We start from the raw sequence: 20,447 nt of genomic DNA, 5'->3' as shown, positions 1-20,447 counted from the left end.
ATTAAACCTTACAATTATGATTACATTGCGTCCCGTGCAAGAACTTGTCGACAGAATTGTTGGCCCCTAACGAGGTGGGATTTAGTGCAGCAAGTACTCTAAACGAGCCCTACATATGTATGGTGCACTGATATATATATATATATATATATATATATATATATATATACTGGTATATATTAGTATATATATATATATATATATATATATACTGGAAACACTTATTATACGAGACATACAACCAACTATTAACAGACAAGTGGAAGCCCCTACATTACTCCCCAGCATGAAGCCCCTCCCTAGGACTAGTAGCCCTCTCAACCACAACAACACACCTTCCAATCACACCGACACCCAAGTCCCTCTCCGACGTTCCGCCAGACTGATAGAGAGGACACTTGGCCCTCAACGGACATCTGCCCCACAGCAACAAAATCTATACATATATATATATATATATGTATATATATACATACTTATACGTATATATATATATATGTACATATATATATACATATATGCAGGACTTTCATGCTTGCTGTCTGTGTTCTTTTTTTGATGTCGCACTTAACACTTCTCTTACCTGTCTTATACGCCAGACGATGTAATTATACGAAAGTATTTACAGTTTTTAATTCTTTTCTACTGCAGTAGTATTGCATGTATGTATATATATATATATATATATATATATATATATATATATATATATATATATATATATATATATAATAATTTGTTCATGAATCTGTTCCTCCTGACTGACACGACCAAGCATTATATGGTTTGAGTTTTTCCAAACCTTCATATGGATAACTCAACAATTATAAAAAACTAGATAGTGAACTGCCTCGATTACATAAAAACTAAAAAAATAGGATATAAACAAATAATAAGTATAGAAAGCTAACTCTTGAACTTTCATCTGTTTTCTGTCTTGAACATTCATGTACTATTATTCTTCATGTACTATTAGACTTCGTTCTATTATCTATTTTCGGTCTCAAAACCTTTTCGACTTCTCCAAACCCCCGTCTACCGGAAGTCAACATTTGGTCTGAGGAGACGAAGGGAACGTCAACAGAAGACTTCATGGGTGGAGGGTCAATTTGATCGCACCTATCCAGAGGTGTTTGGAGTGGGATGGGAGGGTGCCTGCATGGGAGATTGCTCTTCGGAGAGACCGTGGAGGGGACTGGCGCAGGCGTGTGGAGTGAAGTAACGCGCTCCCTGGCGTATACCCCCAATTGATGATGATCTTTGGTAACCTGACTGTTCTGCTTTAAGCTGAACAGGGGCAGCTGTTCAACGGACGTTGACGACTTAAAGGTGCAAGAGGATTATTGACCAGGTTAATGACCCCTCGGCTAGGGTGACATAGCGTATATATTGTGTTTTGACCACTGTCAGGCAATTTTACTCAACTTCGGGTGTAAGACGAGAATTCCGTGATTACACAATGAATGCACGTCCTACTAATTGCATCCAGAGCTTTTAGTATCGAATTACAAGTAAAATACTAATCCAAACCCACTTACAGCACAGTGATTTATTTATTTATATTTACAAGGTCTAGCCGAGTTCTAAGGTAATTCCTTTGAGAGGGAAAGGATAATAAGTAAGGGGATTCTTGCAAGCCCCGAGTGAAGTCAAGATCCTGTTGTACTCATTTCCCTTCTTCGATTTCAGGTCCTTAGGAGTTCGATCGCATCTGCAAACGGCTGTTCCTCCACTCCTTCCGACGTTCCGGGTCACAGCCCAGCCCAAGCGACGCCCATCGTCGCCCATCCCTCCGCCCGTAGCACCTTCGGCGACGACGACAACGACGACGCCGGCCGCGACGACAACGACGACGACGACGACTAGTTTCGTGAATCCCGCCACGCCGCCGCTAACCACCGTTACGACCTCCTCGTCTTTCGTAGCAGGTTCTTCTCCGCCTGTTTCGTTCACGGTGACAACCCCGGTAAGTGCCATAGCGGCACCAATCCGAATTGAAGTGGCACTGCCTGGCACCACAACCTCTATCGCAGCACCAACGCCACTGACGACAACACCTCCGTCGTTCATTGCCGGTTCTTCGGTTCTTCCTTCGTCTGCACACCAGTACAGACCTTTCTGGTCTCCCACGCGCAAGACGCCGAACCAGAGTAAGTAGTCTTGCATGAGCAAAGTGAACTCAACAACTAAAGATAAGAACATAACATAAGAACATAAGAATGAAGGAGACTGCAAGAGACCACAAGGCTTACACCATGCAGCTCCGTACCCATCTCCACCTGTCATCCCCATCCATAAAATTGTCTAACCGTTTCTTAAAACAACTGATAGTTTCAGCGCTTACTACATGGTTACTAAGTTTATTCCATTCGTCGACCACCCTATTAGCAAACCAATTCTTGCCTATTTCCTTTTTAAATCTAAAATTGTCCAGTTTATAACCATTACTGCGAGTCCTGCCCTGTTGTTTTAATATGATGACCTTGTTTGCATCACCCTTGTTAAAGCCTTTGATACACTTGAACACCTCATATACATACGATGGAAAGGTAGAGAATCATGTAGTGCGTGTGTAGTCATATTTGGGTCTGGTTGTTAATGTTTACGGAAGTATCGATCGACTACCTGCCGCCCCCTGGCAGTCAGTATTAATTAAGAATGCCTTTTTCTTAGCATGTGGACTCTCATGTTGATCATTTCCATCATTGTCTTGCTCAGGATCGCTTCTTGGGGGTTTAAAAAGAGCTAAAAAGTGAGTCAACTGTAACTCACCATTTTGTAGCAATTTTATTTTGCGTACCTTAACCTACCTTCTTCCTTCTTCTTGTTTTTCTCTTTTTTTCTGCCTTTTCCTTCTTCCACTTAATCCTTCTTTCAACTGACTGGACTCAACTGCAAACTCATAGAGATTTTTGTGCCTTCAGATGATCCTCCTCAACAGCGCATCCCTCCAACAGTATCCGACGACTACTGGACGGGCCAGCATCTACCACACGCTTACCAGTACCCCCAGCCATTCCAGCGATACCATCGTCTCCAACACATTCTTCAGCACCCGCCACCACCCGGACCTCTGCACGGCGTAAAGAGGCCGCCGTCACCTCGAGCGGCTTGTGTTCCTCCTGCACCTTCACCGACGTCGTCAGCGACTTCCGCGTCCACGAGCACTCACACAACCTCACCCAACCTGCCGCCTCAACTGTCCATCACCGCCTTGCCGCCCACACTCGCCCACCTGCCTACGTGCACGACCACACCCTCACCCACGTTGGCGATAACCCCGGTACTTAACCAGTACTCTCTTGCCAACCCGACGAGATCCTCACCACCAGCGTCCTTGTCAATCACAAGTTTGCCCTACGCGCCGCCGAGAACTGGTACGAACGCATACTCGTTGTAGAAAAATTAAGGTTGTGGTCTTGGTCTGTATTCGACATATTATACAACCGATGCTAAAAAAAATCTATCTATTCCATATACCAGCGATTCCCAAACTATGGGTCGCAACCCAAACTATGGGTCGCGAAGTGTTCAAGAAATGGGTCGCGAGACCTTGTTGGAAAAAAAAAAATCAAAAGCTTCCCTACACTTGTGTTTTCAATAGAAGAAGACTTTCGAAATTGCTTTTTAATGCTTCACCAGATCTGGGTTTGGGTCGCGGCCAAAAAAAGTTTGGGAACCACTGCAATATACCAAAGGCTTCTTCCCCCTCCCCCTCACTCCCACCAGTCACCCGTTCGTTCCCCTTTTACCTTAGCTCCTCGTAGGGACTCACTCCTCCGTTCCCAGCTACATGTAACCCTAAATAACCTCTCCACTTCCTCTAGCCAGTCTCCCCTTGAACGCTGGCGACGTAACCAAAAGCGTGTTGGTTTCATACTCTCTTAGTCCTGGGTTCGAACCCCGTAATTCTAATTCCAGTTGTGACTATTACCTACCCCCAAGCACACAAGGCAAAGGTTGCGGCTCCTCACCTTTCCTTTAAGACTCATCAATTTACTGTCATCACCACCTCTTGAATATTCCATCGCCTTACTTTTACCCATAGCTTGTTTCAACTTCTTCCTATCACATACCTTCCCGAACTCTGTCATTGACTGCTTTAGACCCTACTCTGTCCTAGCCACAATCGTAGTTTCTTTACCAAACAACAATTGGTTCATCTCCCAGTTCCTCCACTCTAACCATCGCCCCCGCATTTACCTCCTGTACCACTCCTTTCACGCGCACCTTGAACATGACTGACGATTTAAACACTATATGAGGACGGAGCCTTTATTTGTACGACGTTTCGCTTATTACAGCTTTTTCAAGTACAAGTTGAGATACATATGCTTGAGATTAAATAAGGGGAAAGGAGGGAACGGAGAGAGAAAAGAAGTAAGGGGGGAGGAAGAAGAGGAGGAGGAGGGGAAGAAGGGGGATTGAACACTGGGAAAGGTTGAGAATGCTGGCCCAAACGTCCGCGGGCAAAATGTTCACAAAGGGTGAAAACCTTGAACAACCATGGTGACATGACACAACCCTGACGCAGTTTCATCTTCACCCCCAAACCACCAATTTTCACCACTCCCAACCCCAACACAAGATCTGCTACTCGTATAAAAGTTTTTGACTACCCTCTACAGTTCTCATTCTATCCCATTTACTGCAAAACCTTTTACAGTGCATTTCTATCTACCCTATCACAAGATTTCTCTAAATCCATAAATGCCCCCCGAAAAACATCCTAACCTTTTGCCGAAAACTTCTCGCAAATTTGCTTTACCACAAAAGAATGAATAAATAAATAAATCCACGCACTCTACCTTTCTTGAACCCCCACTGTTCCTTACCAATTACTCCTAATCCTAATTAGCAGATACGAAGGACTAAGAAAAAAAAATCTCTTGAACACAAAGAAAAAAATAACTCATCCAATGCTTATGATGTTTATCATTTATCTATTTACTTGTTTATTATCTATTCTATTTCTTTGATAATTTAATTTTCTTCAGCAGATGCACAGGAGCCGGTAACGACGATAAACAAGGTGGCCACCACAAGGGCGAAGACCGACTCTGCCGATATCTTCTTGGTCTCCAGGGAAACGACCGCGAGTCCCCCGCCGAAGACTAAGAACGACAACAGCGTCCTCGTCGAACTCGCGAAGGCCTCGCCGCCAAGTGTCATTACCCGGATCGTGAGCGGAGGCGCAAAGCCCGTCCCGGGAACCCCGCGCTCGGTAATCGATCCTTCCGAGGTCTACACCAGGAGACACTCGACCGAACTGGCCTCGGAAACCAGTGGGAGGAACGTTCCTGCGAGAGCCCAGGTGGCCGAGGTTTCTCCCAAAGTCGTAGATTATACTTCGAGGGTCGAAGGTGAAGCTATCGACTACAGCTCCAAGACTAACCAACCCTCCAGCGGTAGTGGAGGACCACGATTCTCTCACAAGGAACTAATCCTTCGGCGAGCATTCAACGACATGCTCAGCAAACAGGACAACAGCACTACTTCTAAGGCGGAGGTCTCCTCTTCCTCCTCCTCCTCGCCGTCGTCGTCTCTGTTCAACCATCCTCCTCCACCCTACAACGACCGCCTCGCTCCAGTCTCCACGCCGGAAGCCACAAAGACGTCCCATCCGCGTGTTGAAACCTTGTACCAGGAAGGTCCTCCTTCTCCTGCCAGGGAGGACACCTTGACACGCAACGAGACAGAAGCCCGGGACCCAATGAAGGAGAGGTCTTCCAAGGACGAGACCGCCGGCAGGGATAAAGAGATCCCCAGGGATGAGAAGCAGCATGAAGACATCACGCCACGGGAAAGGAAACGGAGCGAGGGGAGTGTCGGCTCGGAAGAGACCTCCAATACGCCCGAGATCATGGGCGAGCTGAGACGGAAGATCCTGGATTCTGTGCAAGGGAGCGGTGCTCAGGGGACACAGGCACCCAACGCCTTCGCCGGTCTCGCGGAGGGCGCGACCGGCCCGCTCATCGAAGCCCTCTTCGCCGCGTACATCAAGACGCGGGAGGAGGTGGAGAAGTTGAAGAAGATACAGGAACAGATGCTCTCCGGGAAGGAGGAGCTGCAATATCAGCACTTCGAGCGAACTCGAACTCGAAGTCGTGGGAGTGAGAGCGAGAGCGAGTCCCAAAGACCTCCACCCGCAGATAATAAGGCGCCCTTGGCCAGAACGCCAACTCCGCCGGACCTGAAGACTCCTCCGCCCTTAGAAATAAACGAATACACACCGACGACGACGGCAGAGGCGAAGTCCCACGAAGTCCTGAAGGATTTACAGCAGGCCGCGAAGATCAGCATAAGATCGGATCTCCAGGTAACTTCCAGTAACAACCAGGAAGCGGCACAGAGCTCCTCTGTCCCCATTGATCCCTCACAGCTGAGTCCAGAAAAGCTGAAGAACCACTTCGGGATTATGAACCGTGAGGTCGAGGTGATGCCCGTGAAGGTCGTGGAAAAGGGACCCTTGAGCGAGCCCTCCCCAGACGCCTCTGTCAGGTGTGTGTATGACGATGGCAACAAAGGGAAGACGAAGGGCGACTCGGCCGTTTGTGTGTCAGATCTGAAACGGGCCCGGAGGGAATCGAAAGACTTCGAACTGCCCCCGAAGGAGAAAATGCAGGCAAGTGAGGACCCCAGCATCAAACAAGGGGCACCCCCGATACCCTTCTCCCGAAGCAGTAGCCTTCAGGATTACTACTCGACCGGACAGTTGCACGACGGCCGACCGAGCCAATACGCAGCCGCCTATGAACCAGAGCCCAAGCGCGCAAGGCATTCCACGTCAGACATCCCTGAGGGGATGGCCTCCCTCGGCCAGAAACCCCCGCCGCCCATCAAACCCGTCGCGCCCATGGTCCGACGCCACTCGGAGGCGGCCGCGGCGGCGGCGGCAGCGGCGGCCACGGCCTCTCTGGTCCCCCCAACTCCCGCGAACTTCACATCCACGGAAGCCATCCTTCACCTGATGAGAATCCGGCAACAGTCCCACTACCATGCAGCCGCGGTGGCTGCAGCCACCGGCCACTTGCAGCCACGAATTCCCTTAGAGAACCTGTCGCGGAGGGAGGCACCTGGCCGGGACTACCGGACCCTTCCCCCCGGCGTCAAGAAGCTCCCTACACTCCAGCCGCGACCTCCGAGTCCACTCACGCTCCAACAGACCAACGCGGCGGTTGCAGCGGCGGCGGTTGCGGCTGCGAAGAACTACCAAGTACACTCGTCGCCATTCGTCCCCGTCGGGTCGAGGACATATTCCAATGGCTCCTCTCCCACCTCGCACAACGTACAGGGCGGTTACCAAGGCTCCTCCTCTTCGTCTTCGTCGGCACAGTCTCCGACGGGTCAGAGACAGGTCCAGCAGCCCCAGCCTCAACCGCCAACCCCACCAGGAGGTGCTACTCAGCAGCAGCAGCAGCAACAACAGCCACAACCACAACCGCCGCATCCCTCGGCGTTCGAGCGTCATCTCTACTCTGAGAACCACGCAATGACAGACGACATTTACCGGGCCCATCAGCCGTTCTTTACGCGGTTACGGCAGACGCTAACACAGCAGCAGCAGCAGCAGCAACACCAACAGCGCATGCCAGAAACTGGCAAGGTTGCTCCTCAACCTCGTGGCGGAAGTTCCTCTACTGCCGCTAGTGGCAGCGACTTCGTCCGGGGATCACAGGTCCTGCAGTCGTTGCTTGAGAAACCGGGAAACCCGACACCCACCACCTTCGTTCCCCGGGTGCTCGTCCACTCGCCGAGTTCCTACGGCCGCGGAGACATATACCCCGACGGACCCCAGTCCCTGCGCGAACGACTCCTGCAGCCGTCCATATTCCCTACCAGTCACCAGGGCTTAACGAGCTCTGCAGGGTACCCGAGCACCTCTCCAGTATCCCGCACGGCGCCATCCTTACCTCCTTACCATCAGCACCATCCTCAACAGCAGCAGCAATCCCACCACCAACACCAGCCACAGCATCTACAGCCACAGCATCTACAGACACTTCAACAGCAGCAACAACAACAACAACAACAACAGAATCAACAACAACAACAACAACAAAGGCCCCTAGAAAGTCCTAAGACAAGTTCTCACAGTCAAGGCAGTGTGGCAAATGACAAGAAGATTTGTCTGAATTGCCCATTGTCTGCCAAATTCATGTGCTCAGGCTGCAGGAAAGCTTGGTATTGTTCAGATACTTGCCAGGTAAGGAAAAGCTTCATTGAGTGTTATTCTTGACTGGTTTTGCTACATACATACATACATATACCAAGGCTTTTTCCCCCTTACAAGGGAGGTAGCCAAAAAAGGAAAAGGCATAAAATCATTCCCACCCATTCCATTCCTGAATACACTCCACACCCCTCCATCCTCCCTCTCATCTTAGCACCTCCTGGATGATGGGTCATCCCTGCACCTTGTCCACTGCCCTGGGTGAGAAGCAGTGTCGCAAGACACAGCACATCCACAGCAAAGCCGCTTCATTAAATCGGCGACCCCCCCCTCTCCGTCCCCCCATGCATAAAGGCGAAGATGGGGAGAAATCCCTTCGGGCTGCATAAAATTTTGCTCACACATACTACCTCACCCCCCATCCCCCCGCCCATTCCACCTCATGCATCACAACATCCTCCATATACAACCATTCTCCATTCACACCTGTCTTTTGTCCTCTCCCGTCCTTCCTCAACCTACATTCCCCTCTTCCCCAAAGCCCCCTTCACCCCATCCATCCACCTCATCCTAGGACGTCCCTTCATGTTCACTCCCTCCACATCTGCCTTCCATACCTCTATTACTAGTCTTTCTTCACTCATTCTTTCCATGTGTCCAAACCATCCCAATACTCTTTCATCAACCCTATCTCCCAACCCCCTTTCCACCCCTGTTCTCCTCCTCACCTCCTCATTTCTCACTCTATCTAGCATAGTAACCCCCATCATACTTCTCAGACACCTAATCTCAAACACATTCAAACTCCTCTCTTCCTCTCTTATGTTCCATGTTTCTGCCCCATACAGTGCTGTTGGCACAATCACTCCTTCATATAGTCTCCTCTTAGCATCCATTCCCAAATGTCTATTCCTCATTACATTTTTTAATCCACCAAGGCATTTACTCACTTCTCTCAATCTACATTCTACCTCCACCTTTTCCTGCCACATTTGCACCCAAATATCTAAAACTATCCACTTCCTCCAGTCGCTCTCCCTTAATGTTCACTTCCAGACTACTGACACCTACACCCCTTGTACATCTCATCACCTTACTTTTACCCACATTTATCTTCAGCATTCTTCTATCACACACTCTCCCAAACTCTGTCACCAACATCCTCAATCCCTCCTCCGATCCTGCCACAAGCGCAGTGTCGTCTGCAAACAACAGCTGGCTCACCTCCCACTTTTCTCCATTTTCTTTAACCATCTCTAATCCCTGACCCACTACCCTTGCATTTACCTCTCTCACCACCCCATCCATGTATAAGTTGAACAGCCAGGGCGACATAACGCATCCTTGACGAAGTCCCACCTTTACATCGAACCACTCACTCTCTCCATTTCTAATCCTGACACGAGCTCTACTGCTCTCATAAAAACTCTAGAAGCTTTCCTCCTATCCCGTATATCCGCAAAACCTCCCACAGTGCCTTTCTGTCTACCCTGTCGTAAGCCTTTTCCAGGTCCATAAAGGCCCAAAAAACATCCTTCCCCTTTCCTATAGCTTTCTCACATATCTGTCTTACCACAAAAATCTGATCTACACAACCTCTACCTGTCCTAAATCCACACTGTTCCTCACCAATTACTCCTTCTGTTCCTCTCCTAATCCTCTCAATCAAGATCCTCACATAAGCCTTCCCAACTACACTTAACAAGCTAATCCCTCTGAAACTACTACATTCACAATTATCCCTTTTCCCTTGTAAAGTGGAACTATACAGACACTCCTCCAGTCCTCTGGCACTCTGCCCTCACTCCAGCAAACATTAAATAACCTCACCAGCCAATCCACCATCACTGTACCCCATTTTTTTTTAGACATTCTGCATGGCATCCATCCAGACCAGGTGCCTTACCTGCCTTCATCATCTTAACAACTGCCTTCACTTCATCCTTCCTTATTTCTCCTCCATTTTCCTCACTCATCACGGTCATTTTCGTGGCATTTCCCACTGCAACTATCTTTCCCTCCCTATCCTTCTTCACATTTAGCAACTCCCTAAAATATTCTGCCCATCTTCCCCTTACTGCCTTCTCTTCCATTATCACCTTTTACCTTTTCTTCTCTACTTGATTTGCCTCGTCTTCCTCTCTTAATTTCTTTCCAAAACATCTTTTTATTACTTTCAAAATTTTCTGTCATACTCTTACCCCATTTCACATCTGCTCTCCTCTTTGCCTCCTTTACCTTTTGCTTTACTTCTCTTTTCTTTTCTTTGTACCCAATCTGTGAAACCTCGCTTCTTCTCTTCTACAACCTTCTTTGTTTCCTCATCCCACCATTCACTACCCTTCCTTCTATTTCCTCCTGTCCTTCTTGTTCCACACACCATCCTTGCACACTTTGTGACTCCCTCCTTGAACCATCCCCATTCCTCCTCCACACCTAGTTCTACTCTCTCCTTCACTCCCTCCCACTCCTCCCTCAGGTTTTGCTACAAGTTTTTGAAAAAGCTTGTAGTGAAACTAGTCAAAAATGAAACTCAGACTCCAAACTTTCCTCTTCCTACCCACTTCAATTTGTCAGAATATCTCAATAATTATATGTATGTATATCCACAACAATTTACCACCCACACCACACAGTGCATCCATACAAAATGCATTAAAACATATTCATACTCACAGTACAAAATAAGCACTTTAAAGACCAACCACCCACCCCACATAAAAATCCCTTCTGAAAGAAGCAAGACCTACACTAGCTCAACTATGTTCTGGTCACCATCCAGCACTAAAAGTGTCAACACAGAGTAGAGTAGGCTTGGCCAAAGAAACAAACTGCCCCAGATGCAACCATCTCACATAAAATACCAAACACCTCATCCCACACTGCCCTACCCAGACAGCAGCACAATATTTCTTTCTTGAGTGACTTATGGGCCAGTCTTATGGCTATTGCCAGTTCCCTGGGAGTTATGGGTCTCTTACAAGATATCAATCAGTTGATTCATTGCCCCTGATGACAAATTTTCCACGAGCAAAATTCCAGATCTTTACTTTTTGTTCTTGTAATTGTTTCACTTCCTGCTGAATAATTTTTTGTATTGCCCATTGGCTTCTGTCAAATATTGTCTAGATATTTTTTGTAACAGCTTGTAGTCTTTCTCATCTATTATTTTCATAATGTTTGCATCATCTACACACGTTAGTACAGGACAACGTATCATTCCCTCCATCATGTCATTTATGTAAATCAAGAATATAATAAGCACAGGTATTGACCTATGTTGGACTTTACTGGTTACTTTTTTCCAGTCTGATTTCTTATCCTTTACGATAGTTCTCATGTATTTGTCTTTCAACCTCTCATCCATTCCAACAAGTTTTCTTTAAGTCATCCACTATGCTCCATTTTCAATAATTAATTTGTGAGGAACCCTAGTTTTCTACAGATCTAAATACACAGTCCATCCAGCCATCTCTCTCTTGTAGCATGTCAGTTGCTTGAGAAAAACAAACAACTTCAGTACACCTGATCTTTCATTTATGTAACCAAATTGATAAAAACAAAATGACAATATTCTTATCAAGATAACTAAAACACCTATTTTTTACAATCCAGTTACTCAAAATAGCTATTATACTGGTCAGACATTGGTATATAATTCAGGGAGGAGAGAAAGAGAGAAAACAAGTAGTAAAATTCTTTTAAAGGATTAGATAATCAATATTTACCAATGGTTCCCATATCTCCTTCTTTAATAAATCATGAAAATTTATCTATCCACAGACGAGCCACTGGGCAGCACATTCTGCATCGTGTGTAGGAAGAGTCTGAACCTCACTGGAATCAACAGGCCCTTCTAGAATCCATATTCAGTGTCTGAATACAAGTGTTATATATTTATTGTCTTTATCCTAACCAAGTGATTGATAAGATAGAAAACTTTGTGCAGTGTAAAATAAGCCAAACAATGAAATCGAAAAAATACAATGGAACACAATGAATTATGCTGGAAAATCAAGTGGTAATATTGTTAATCACATCTAAAATAGAAATGTTCTTCTGAAAACAAAGTGCTCATCAAATGATAACAGATGTAAGGCATTATAGTTTTAGGGAAAAATGACTGATATGGAGTACAAGTTGAGCACATTTGCTGTGGTATTTCTATGTTTACAAGTACAAGTGTGTTCTCCATTCTTTTGTAAAAGCAAAAGACACATTGAACTTTGAAAAGTGCATGATGGTGTACTTCCAATGACAAATGGTCTATGTGATAAGGTGTTACTTAGTGTTAGATATGTTAAAGGTTGTAAATAGGTATTATGAAGTTTTCAGAGGTGGGAGCAGTTACGTGCTTGGAGCTAGCACAAAGGAGTGCCTAGTCATGGTGCCAAAAGAAGACACCAGTGTAACTCTTGACCTATTCCCTGCTCAGTGTGGACCTTATGTAAATCAAATAATTTTTCTGGCATCAGTCTATGTTGAAGATATTTTCTACTCATGCTGTTTCACAAGTATATATATTTTTTCTGATTCCTTTTTAAAATTAGCTAAGACTTCTCAAAATGCAGGTGAATGTAAGGTGCCATATACTGTAAATATTGAGAACTAGTCACTTGCCCAGTAGGTTCAGGAGAAAAAAAGGAAAGCTGCACTTCACATGGGTTACCTACATATCACAGCTCTTAAGCTGAAGCCTTCATGTTGCTACACCAAATTTCTTTTTAATTATATTGCCTGATAAGATATAATAGTAGGGAATCTTGGGCATCACCATCATTCACTTTATCAGATCAGGATTTACCATGAGCTGAAGTCTGTGATGTTCCACAGCTCCAGGCAAGCCTGTTTCAAAGGTGACACTGGAGGACTTTGTAAGAAAAAGATTATTTGTTTAAATGTTGTAATTGTTGTGATTTACCTCATATTTTTGCCATCTTTTCCTTTTATTATGTTTGTGTAATAATGTTTTGAGAGTAGAACATAAGTATTGAGTTTCAGGAGAGAAATTTAATAAAGCATTTGTTGAAGATGATAATGAATGTAAAGGTTTTGTGGTACAAAATGGACTTCAAATGTATTAACATTGGCAGTGATACACATTTATCACTAGTTACTAGTACTAGGGTCCATTGGCATTACTACACTTATAGTGTAACTGGTAGTTACTGATAATACCTCCAGTACATACACATGTATTGTACTTATCATACCAAGGCATTATTAGAGAGCACATTTTGGCATTCCTACACAGTACATATCGGCATTAACATCACCTAAAAAAAGGGCTGCTTCTGCTTAAGTCTCTTTCCACTTCAAATTTTTTTCACAAATATCTTTGCCCTTTGACTCTTGACAATGATGTTCCACTGACAGATACATACTCCTGCAGATATAATGTTCCATTGTGACTTTAGATAATTCTGTAGACAAATTTTTTTTTTTGAATGTACATGCCATAAAACCTTTACCAATAATGCGAACATCTATTGATCACTGCACCTGGCTCTCCATAAGTTCCAGTCATGCAAGATCTGTACAATGCAGTGAATGCATAGAATCTTTCCATTAGGAATAATTTCAAAATCTATAAAGATTCATTTAATTATGATAATGGAACTTTGCAGAATTCATCCCATGCTGTGCATCATCCAGTGGTAATTCATGGTGCTGTAAATAGAGGAACTGCTAAGATATGACAGTGTCAACATGCAAAACATTCCAGGGAGTTGCAGCCATTATATTTCTAAAGAAGTGTGAGGAATTTTCTGTGTTGAGACCATATCATCGCTCTTTATGTCATATCCTGTACTATACATCAAGGTATCCAAAGCTTTGAGCCTACAACAGTACACAGGCATTAAGTAATCAATAAGGAATTACAGATAGTAAAATGTAATCCATTTTCATAAAAGAGCATTATTTTAGTCAAAGTAAATAAACATTTCTTAGGGGTATTCTTTTGTAATGAAACCTGTTCAACTTGTTTATTGAACATCACAACTTGAAAACTAGTGATATGTAACCTTTTATCATTTGTGAAAATTTGTATTTCTAATGTGCAATTTAACCCATCATTTTTTAATGGAATTTTTTAACACAAAATGGGCAAATATGGTCTTTTTTCCTTCAATGCCTGCTTTGGGTTTTTTTACACATGTAAATATATTAATCTGTAGTAGAAAAACCGAAATGTGAAAGACTTGGCACTTGAAATACAAAATGGTTGTTAAAGATAATACAGTAATAACTCCTGCCTCAAGTTTCACTGAATGGAAACTCACTGCTTTGCAGTAGCTAGATATAATTATTGGGCCCTCCCATAGATCTCTCTGTGAAGAAACATTGGACTTTCATTTGTATTGAATTAGTGAAGGTCTTTTTACCTGTCACCAGTAAACGTATTTGTCACCAGTTAACAGGATGGGAAGTCAACAGTTGTCAGCTCTCCTTATGAATTTACCAAACTGTAGTATACATGGAAGGAGCTATGCTTGTGTGGTCCTATCTCTTCTTCTACAACTACCATACCTATATATACACAAAGGCCCTCTACTCCTTATAAAGTGTGTGGGCAAGTTAAAGCATACACTCTATCCACCTACATACATAGCTTTAAATTTGTTTTTGGCTTTGGCTTGGGCTGTGTCATCTTCTAAACTATTCAAAAAAAAATTTTTCATGATCTCCAGACTTGTAGTTTTTCTCAATTTGTCCCCATGACCTCATTACTCTCTCCTATCCCATAACAAAAGATCTTCTCTATCAGTTTTCTCCGCTCCCTTCAATGACCTGACCACTTGATCATGCATTCTCTACTCTTCGCTTTTAATGATGACAGGTCCAGTGCTTCTGATCTCACTTTGTATGATTTATTTCCAATACTGGAAACCATTCTGACTGCTGTTTTATATTTTCCCAATCTTGTATATATCCTTCACACTGTATGAAGACATTACCATCCCCACATATTTCAATGTTGAGTAGATTAGGGGCTGTAATTTTTTCATTATCTCTTCAACTATGTTGTGAAGTCAAAAATTGGAGAGGGAAATATTCAAAGTTGAGAACTGGTCAGAATTGAGAATTGGTCCAGACCCAAAACCAACCCCTCTGAGTACCTCAAGATGAAGGTGAGGGTGTTCATTGCTTTTGCATGTGAATAGCAAGGAGATGGTTCACTCTAATGTCAATAATTCAGAACCACCACTACCAGATAAACTGCAGAAATACAAAATGACTTCATTACTATACATTCCATAGGATAACATCCAGTCATGCTAAAGTACATTATTTTATCCCCCACTCCACAATGAAGCACAATTATGTCAGGTTTCACATTTGTGTAGACTCTAATGGTACTTCCAAACATTGTATACAACATTTCTATTTTTCTCTGCTACTACATTCTGCACCATACAAAACCCTGTGCCACCCATAATATAGTCAATCAGAGCATCTGCAGTATGACAATATAGTAAATTTGTATTTAGCAGTGCACATATTGCTATCTTGTTACAACACACCACAAATTGTAATGCCATGATTTACATTCATCCTTTCAGCATAGTGATTTCATATCATATTTTGTTCTGGTTAATGCAAGGTCAAACTATTCAAATATTGGGATTTGGATCAAAGGGGGTCTTATGTCATCAAAACTCATTTCAATTGTGGGTAAAATGCTTGAGAAAATAAATAATTTCTCTGGTATCAGCCAGAAGAAATCAATAAAGCATGCCACAGTGACAAAGAGTTAATACAAGAATAATGCTGTACTAAAGGGAGCACATGCACATTCCACACTTAATGCCACAATTGAATGGACTTCTTTTTTAATTAATTTAAAAATAATAGCAAAAGTTGATGGTATGGGGGAGAAACTGGAAGCATAGGACAAGGTAAGCCACTCTGAAGCACAGGCAAATGTAATGCATCAAGTAGAGTAGGAAGATGATGTATCAAAATGTATGGGGATAAGCATTTCACTGAGAGATACTTTTTCTGAAGATTCTATGCATTTCACTGCACAAAATTTGATGAGATGAAACAATAGAGGGAAAGATGATCATGCGAGGAGTACTGTACCTATTACATGAAAACAAAAGTGAATAATCACTGGATTAAGATCTTGGATGAAAATGGAGGTTGCACTCACCAATTCTGTGAGCACAGGTAGCTCATACTATTAAAGGTGATCAGTGTTGTGAATACCATGTGAATGTGGAGCCTAGTAAAATTCTAAACAAAATTAAAAATTATGAAATGTATACAAATTACTCCCAAAGGCAGGTATTGTGTTACTAAAACATAATGTACGCATCAAAAATGTAACTGAGGACAATGTACAGTATAGAATATATGAAATGTTGAAGGTATGGTCCAGATCAAGGTTTCACTTGATGCCAAGACAGGATGCTCAAAAGGCCAGTACAGGTCTCCAAACTCTTCAATGGTTACTTTATCAACCTGATTTAATTTAAAGGCAAGAATTTTAATGATAATAATAATAGCATTAATTTGTTTAGCCATATTTTTATACGTTTTCGTAGTTTGGTTCACTGCTGTAAATAAAGATTTATCAATGTTTTATATGTGTCTTTAAGAATTTTTGAAAGAATGTTTGAAATTTATCTGTGTCTAATTAACCTAGTGGAGAGTTGATGGTGGAAATGTGTCTAGAAAGAGAGTTGATGATAGCAAATACTGTACGGTGTTTCGGAAGAAAGTCAAGCATAAGTACACATGGGAGAGGGTGGTGGAGGGAAGGGTGGTAGATAAAGCACTAATGGATTATGTAGTGGTAAATAGAGTATGACAGGAAGAGTTAAGGATGTACATGTGCTAAGGGGAGAGGGTGGGGGAATATCAGATCATTTTTTGGTGGAGGGTAAGTTGAGAGTGGAGGATATATGGAGAAAGAGGAAAGGGACAAAAGGTAGGGAGGTTCTTAGAGTGAACTCTTTGAATGAAAAGGGAAAGGAGAAAGAGTACAAAAAGAAGCTGAAGGAGGAGTGGGAGGGAGTAAAGGATAGAGTGGAGCTGGGTGTGGAGGAGGAATGGGGATGGTTCAAGGAGGGAGTCATAAAGTGTGCAAGGATGGTGTGTGGAACAAGAAGGACAGGGGAAAATAGAAGAAAGGGTAGTGAATGGTGGGATGAGGAAACAAAGAAGGTTGTAGAAGAGAAGAAGCGAGCTTTCACAGATTGGTTACAAAATAGGAAGAGGGAGTCATATGAGAGGTACAAAGAAAAGAAAAGAAGTAAAGCAAAAGGTAAAGGAGGCAAAGAGGAGAGCAGATGTGAAATGGGGTAAGAGTATGACAGAAAATTTTGAAAGTAATAAAAAGATGTTTTGGAAAGAAATTAAGAGAGGAAGAGGAGGCAAATCAAGTAGAGAAGAAAAGGTAAAAGGTGCAGATGGAGAGATGATAATGGAAGAGAAGGCAGTAAGAGAAGATGGGAAGAATATTTTAGGGAGTTGCTAAATGTGAAGGAGGATAGGGAGGGAAAGATAGCTGCAGTGGGAAATGTGAAGAAAATGAGAGTGATGAGTGAGGCGAATGGAGGAGAAATAAGGAAGGATGAGGTGAAGGCAGTTGTTAAGATGATGAAAGCAGGTAAATCACCTGGTCTGGATGGATGCCATGCAGAATGTCTGAAAAAGGGAGGTACAGTGATGGTGGACTGGCTGGTGAGGTTATTTAATGTTTGCTGGAGAGAGGGTAGGGTGCCGGAGGACTGGAGGAGTGCCTGTATAGTTCATCTTTACAAGGGAAAAGGGGACAAGTGTGAATGTAGTAGTTTCAGAGGGATTAGCTTGTTAAGTGTAGTTGGGAAGGCTTATGGGAGGATCTTGATTGAGAGGATTAGAAAAGGAACAGGAGTAATTGGTGTGGAACAGTGTGGATTTAGGACAGGTAGAGGTTGTGTAGATCAGATTTTTGTGGTAAGACAGATATGTGAGAAAGCTATAGGAAAGTGGAAGGATGTTTTTTGGGCTTATATGGATCTGGAAAAGGCTTATGATAGGGTACACAGAAAGGCACTGTGGGAGGTTATGCAGATATGGGATAGGAGGAAAGCTTCTGGGAGCTGTCAAGAGTTTTTATGAGAGTAGTAGTGCTTGTGTCAGGATTAGAAATGGAGAGAGTGAGTGGTTCAAGGTAAAGGTGGGACTTTGTCAAGGATGCGTTATGTCGCCCTGGCTGTTCAACTTATACATGGATGGGGTGGTGCGAGAGGTAAATGCAAGGGTAGTGGGTCAGGGATTGGAGATGGTTAAAGAAAATGGAGAAAAGTGGGAGGTGAGCCAGCTGTTGTTTGCGGACGACACTGCGCTTGTGGCAGGATCGGAGGAGGGATTGAGGAAGTTGGTGGCAGAGTTTGGGAGAGTATGTGATAGAAGAAAGCTAAAGATAAATGTGGGTAAAAGTAAGGTGATGAGATGTACAAGGGGTGAAAGTGGCAGTAGACTGGAAGTGAGCATTAAGGGAGAGCAACTGGAGGAAAAGGTGGAGTGAGGGTGGAGGTAGAATGTAGATTGAGAGAAGCGAGTAAATGCCTTGGTGGATTAAAGAGTGTAATGAGGAATAAACATTTGGGAATGGATGCTAAGAGGAGACTATATGAAGGAGTGATTGTGCCAACAGCACTGTATGGGGCAGAAACATGGAACATAAGAGAAGAGAGGAGTTTGAATGTGTTTGACATGAGGTGTCTGAGAAGTATGATGGGGGTTACTAGGCTAGATAGAGTGAGAAATGAGGTGAGGAGGAGAACAGGGGTGAAAAGGGAGCTGGGAGATAGGGTTGATGAAAGAGTATTAGGATGGTTTGGACACATGGAAAGAATGAGTAAAGAAAGACTAGTAAAAGAGGTATGGAAGGCAGATGTGGAGGGAGTGAACATGAGGGGACGTCCTAGGATGAGGTGGATGGATGGGGTGAAGGGGGCTTTGGAGAAGAGGGGAATGTCTGTTGAGGAAGGACGGGAGAGGACAGAAGACGGGTGAATGGAGAATGGTTGTATATGGATGATGTTGTGATTGCATGAGGTGGAATGGGCGGGGGGATGGGGGGTAAGGTAGTATGTGTGAGCAAAATTTGATGCAGCCCGAAGGGATTTCTCCCTGTCCTCTCCTTTTATGCAATGGGGGGACGGAGAGGGGGGGTCGCCGATTTAATGAAGCGGCCTTGCTGTGGATGTGCTGTGTCTTGTGACACTGCCTCTGACCCAGGGCAGTGGACAAGGTGCAGGGATGACCCGTCATCCAGGAGGTGCTCAGATATGAGGGAGGGTGGAGGGGTGTGGAGTGTATTCAGGGATGGAATGGGTGGAAATGATTTTATGCCTTTCCCGTTTTGGCTACCTCCCTTGTAAGGGAGAAAAAGCCTTGGTATATGTATGTATGTAATTAACCTTGTCCTCATCATTATGACCAACTGAGACTGAACTAAACACGTGCTTATTTAAAAGGAAAGCTATGATTACAAGACACCATAATCACCTTTGTGTTATCTATACAATGACCAGCATATATGTCCTTACTAGGACTTGATCCTTTCAACATAGCACTGTACAGTATAGTATGCTAGTTTTGTTCTGATTAATATGGCATTAGGATGCTCACTTGCTAACCAGCTTAGAGCATTGCTACTTGGGTAAGAGGTCAGGAGCAATCTTTCAAGGCTGCCAGGCAGGGAGCAAGTTTGTAATTAGGAGATGAGGTGTTTCCTTTCATATCACCTATATCAAATCCCCTGCTTTAAATAGTTTGCATATCTTTGCTTTTGTTTGGATTTGTACAATCCATATCATGAATGTTAACAGATAAGGCATGCCTTTCTGGCCAAGATGTAAAACCACCAACATTTGGATTCAACAGCAATGGTGCTCAAGTCTTAGCTGGTCTGTCAGTCATAAGTTTTACATCTGACCATAGCTAGATGTGTGTCTATGCAAGGTTCTTGGCTCAGCCAGTTATGTTCCTAAGCAGCAACCACTGCTACATCAGTACTTATCTGCAACTTTTCAAGCTCCCTTTCAATCTTTCACATGTCTTAGACCTCTTACGTCTTTCCTTGGATCTTATATTTAACTTTTATGCTAGCCCTTTTGGCTGTAGCATTGACACATAACAATTTCATTTTACTACTGTTCCTACTACTCTCAGCTGAGGACCTACTACAAGAGGATCTAATATCTTCACCCCAACAAACTTCCTTCTGATTTATGCGAGGTTATTCTTTATGTTATAGGTCTACAATATTCCT

General features: G+C 43.7%; 1 protein-coding gene across 3 annotated transcripts in view; it reads left to right on the top strand.

Moving 5' to 3' along the window:
* Positions 1–16,806, top strand: part of LOC143026472 (uncharacterized) — a 90,987-nt gene extending 74,181 nt beyond the window's left edge. For 2 of the 3 annotated variants that reach the window (XM_076186919.1, XM_076186917.1), the window contains 4 exons: positions 1,690–2,150; positions 2,925–3,377; positions 4,998–8,206; positions 11,957–16,806. In XM_076186919.1, coding sequence (XP_076043034.1) covers positions 1,690–2,150; positions 2,925–3,377; positions 4,998–8,206; positions 11,957–12,004 — 4,171 coding nt within the window. In that variant the 3' untranslated portion in view covers positions 12,005–16,806. The remainder of the gene's footprint in view (positions 1–1,689; positions 2,151–2,924; positions 3,378–4,997; positions 8,207–11,956) is intronic. The other variant, XM_076186918.1, reaches the window with a different exon arrangement.
* The last annotated feature ends 3,641 nt before the right edge of the window (positions 16,807–20,447 follow it).

The sequence above is a fragment of the Oratosquilla oratoria genome, chromosome 6 (genome assembly GCF_046742065.1).
Source record: "Oratosquilla oratoria isolate Oo_2021 chromosome 6, ASM4674206v1, whole genome shotgun sequence".
In the NCBI taxonomy this organism is placed as follows: domain Eukaryota; kingdom Metazoa; phylum Arthropoda; class Malacostraca; order Stomatopoda; family Squillidae; genus Oratosquilla; species Oratosquilla oratoria.
The sequence above is the reverse complement of the archived record's forward strand: the minus strand, read 5'-3'. Positions and strand labels throughout refer to the sequence as shown.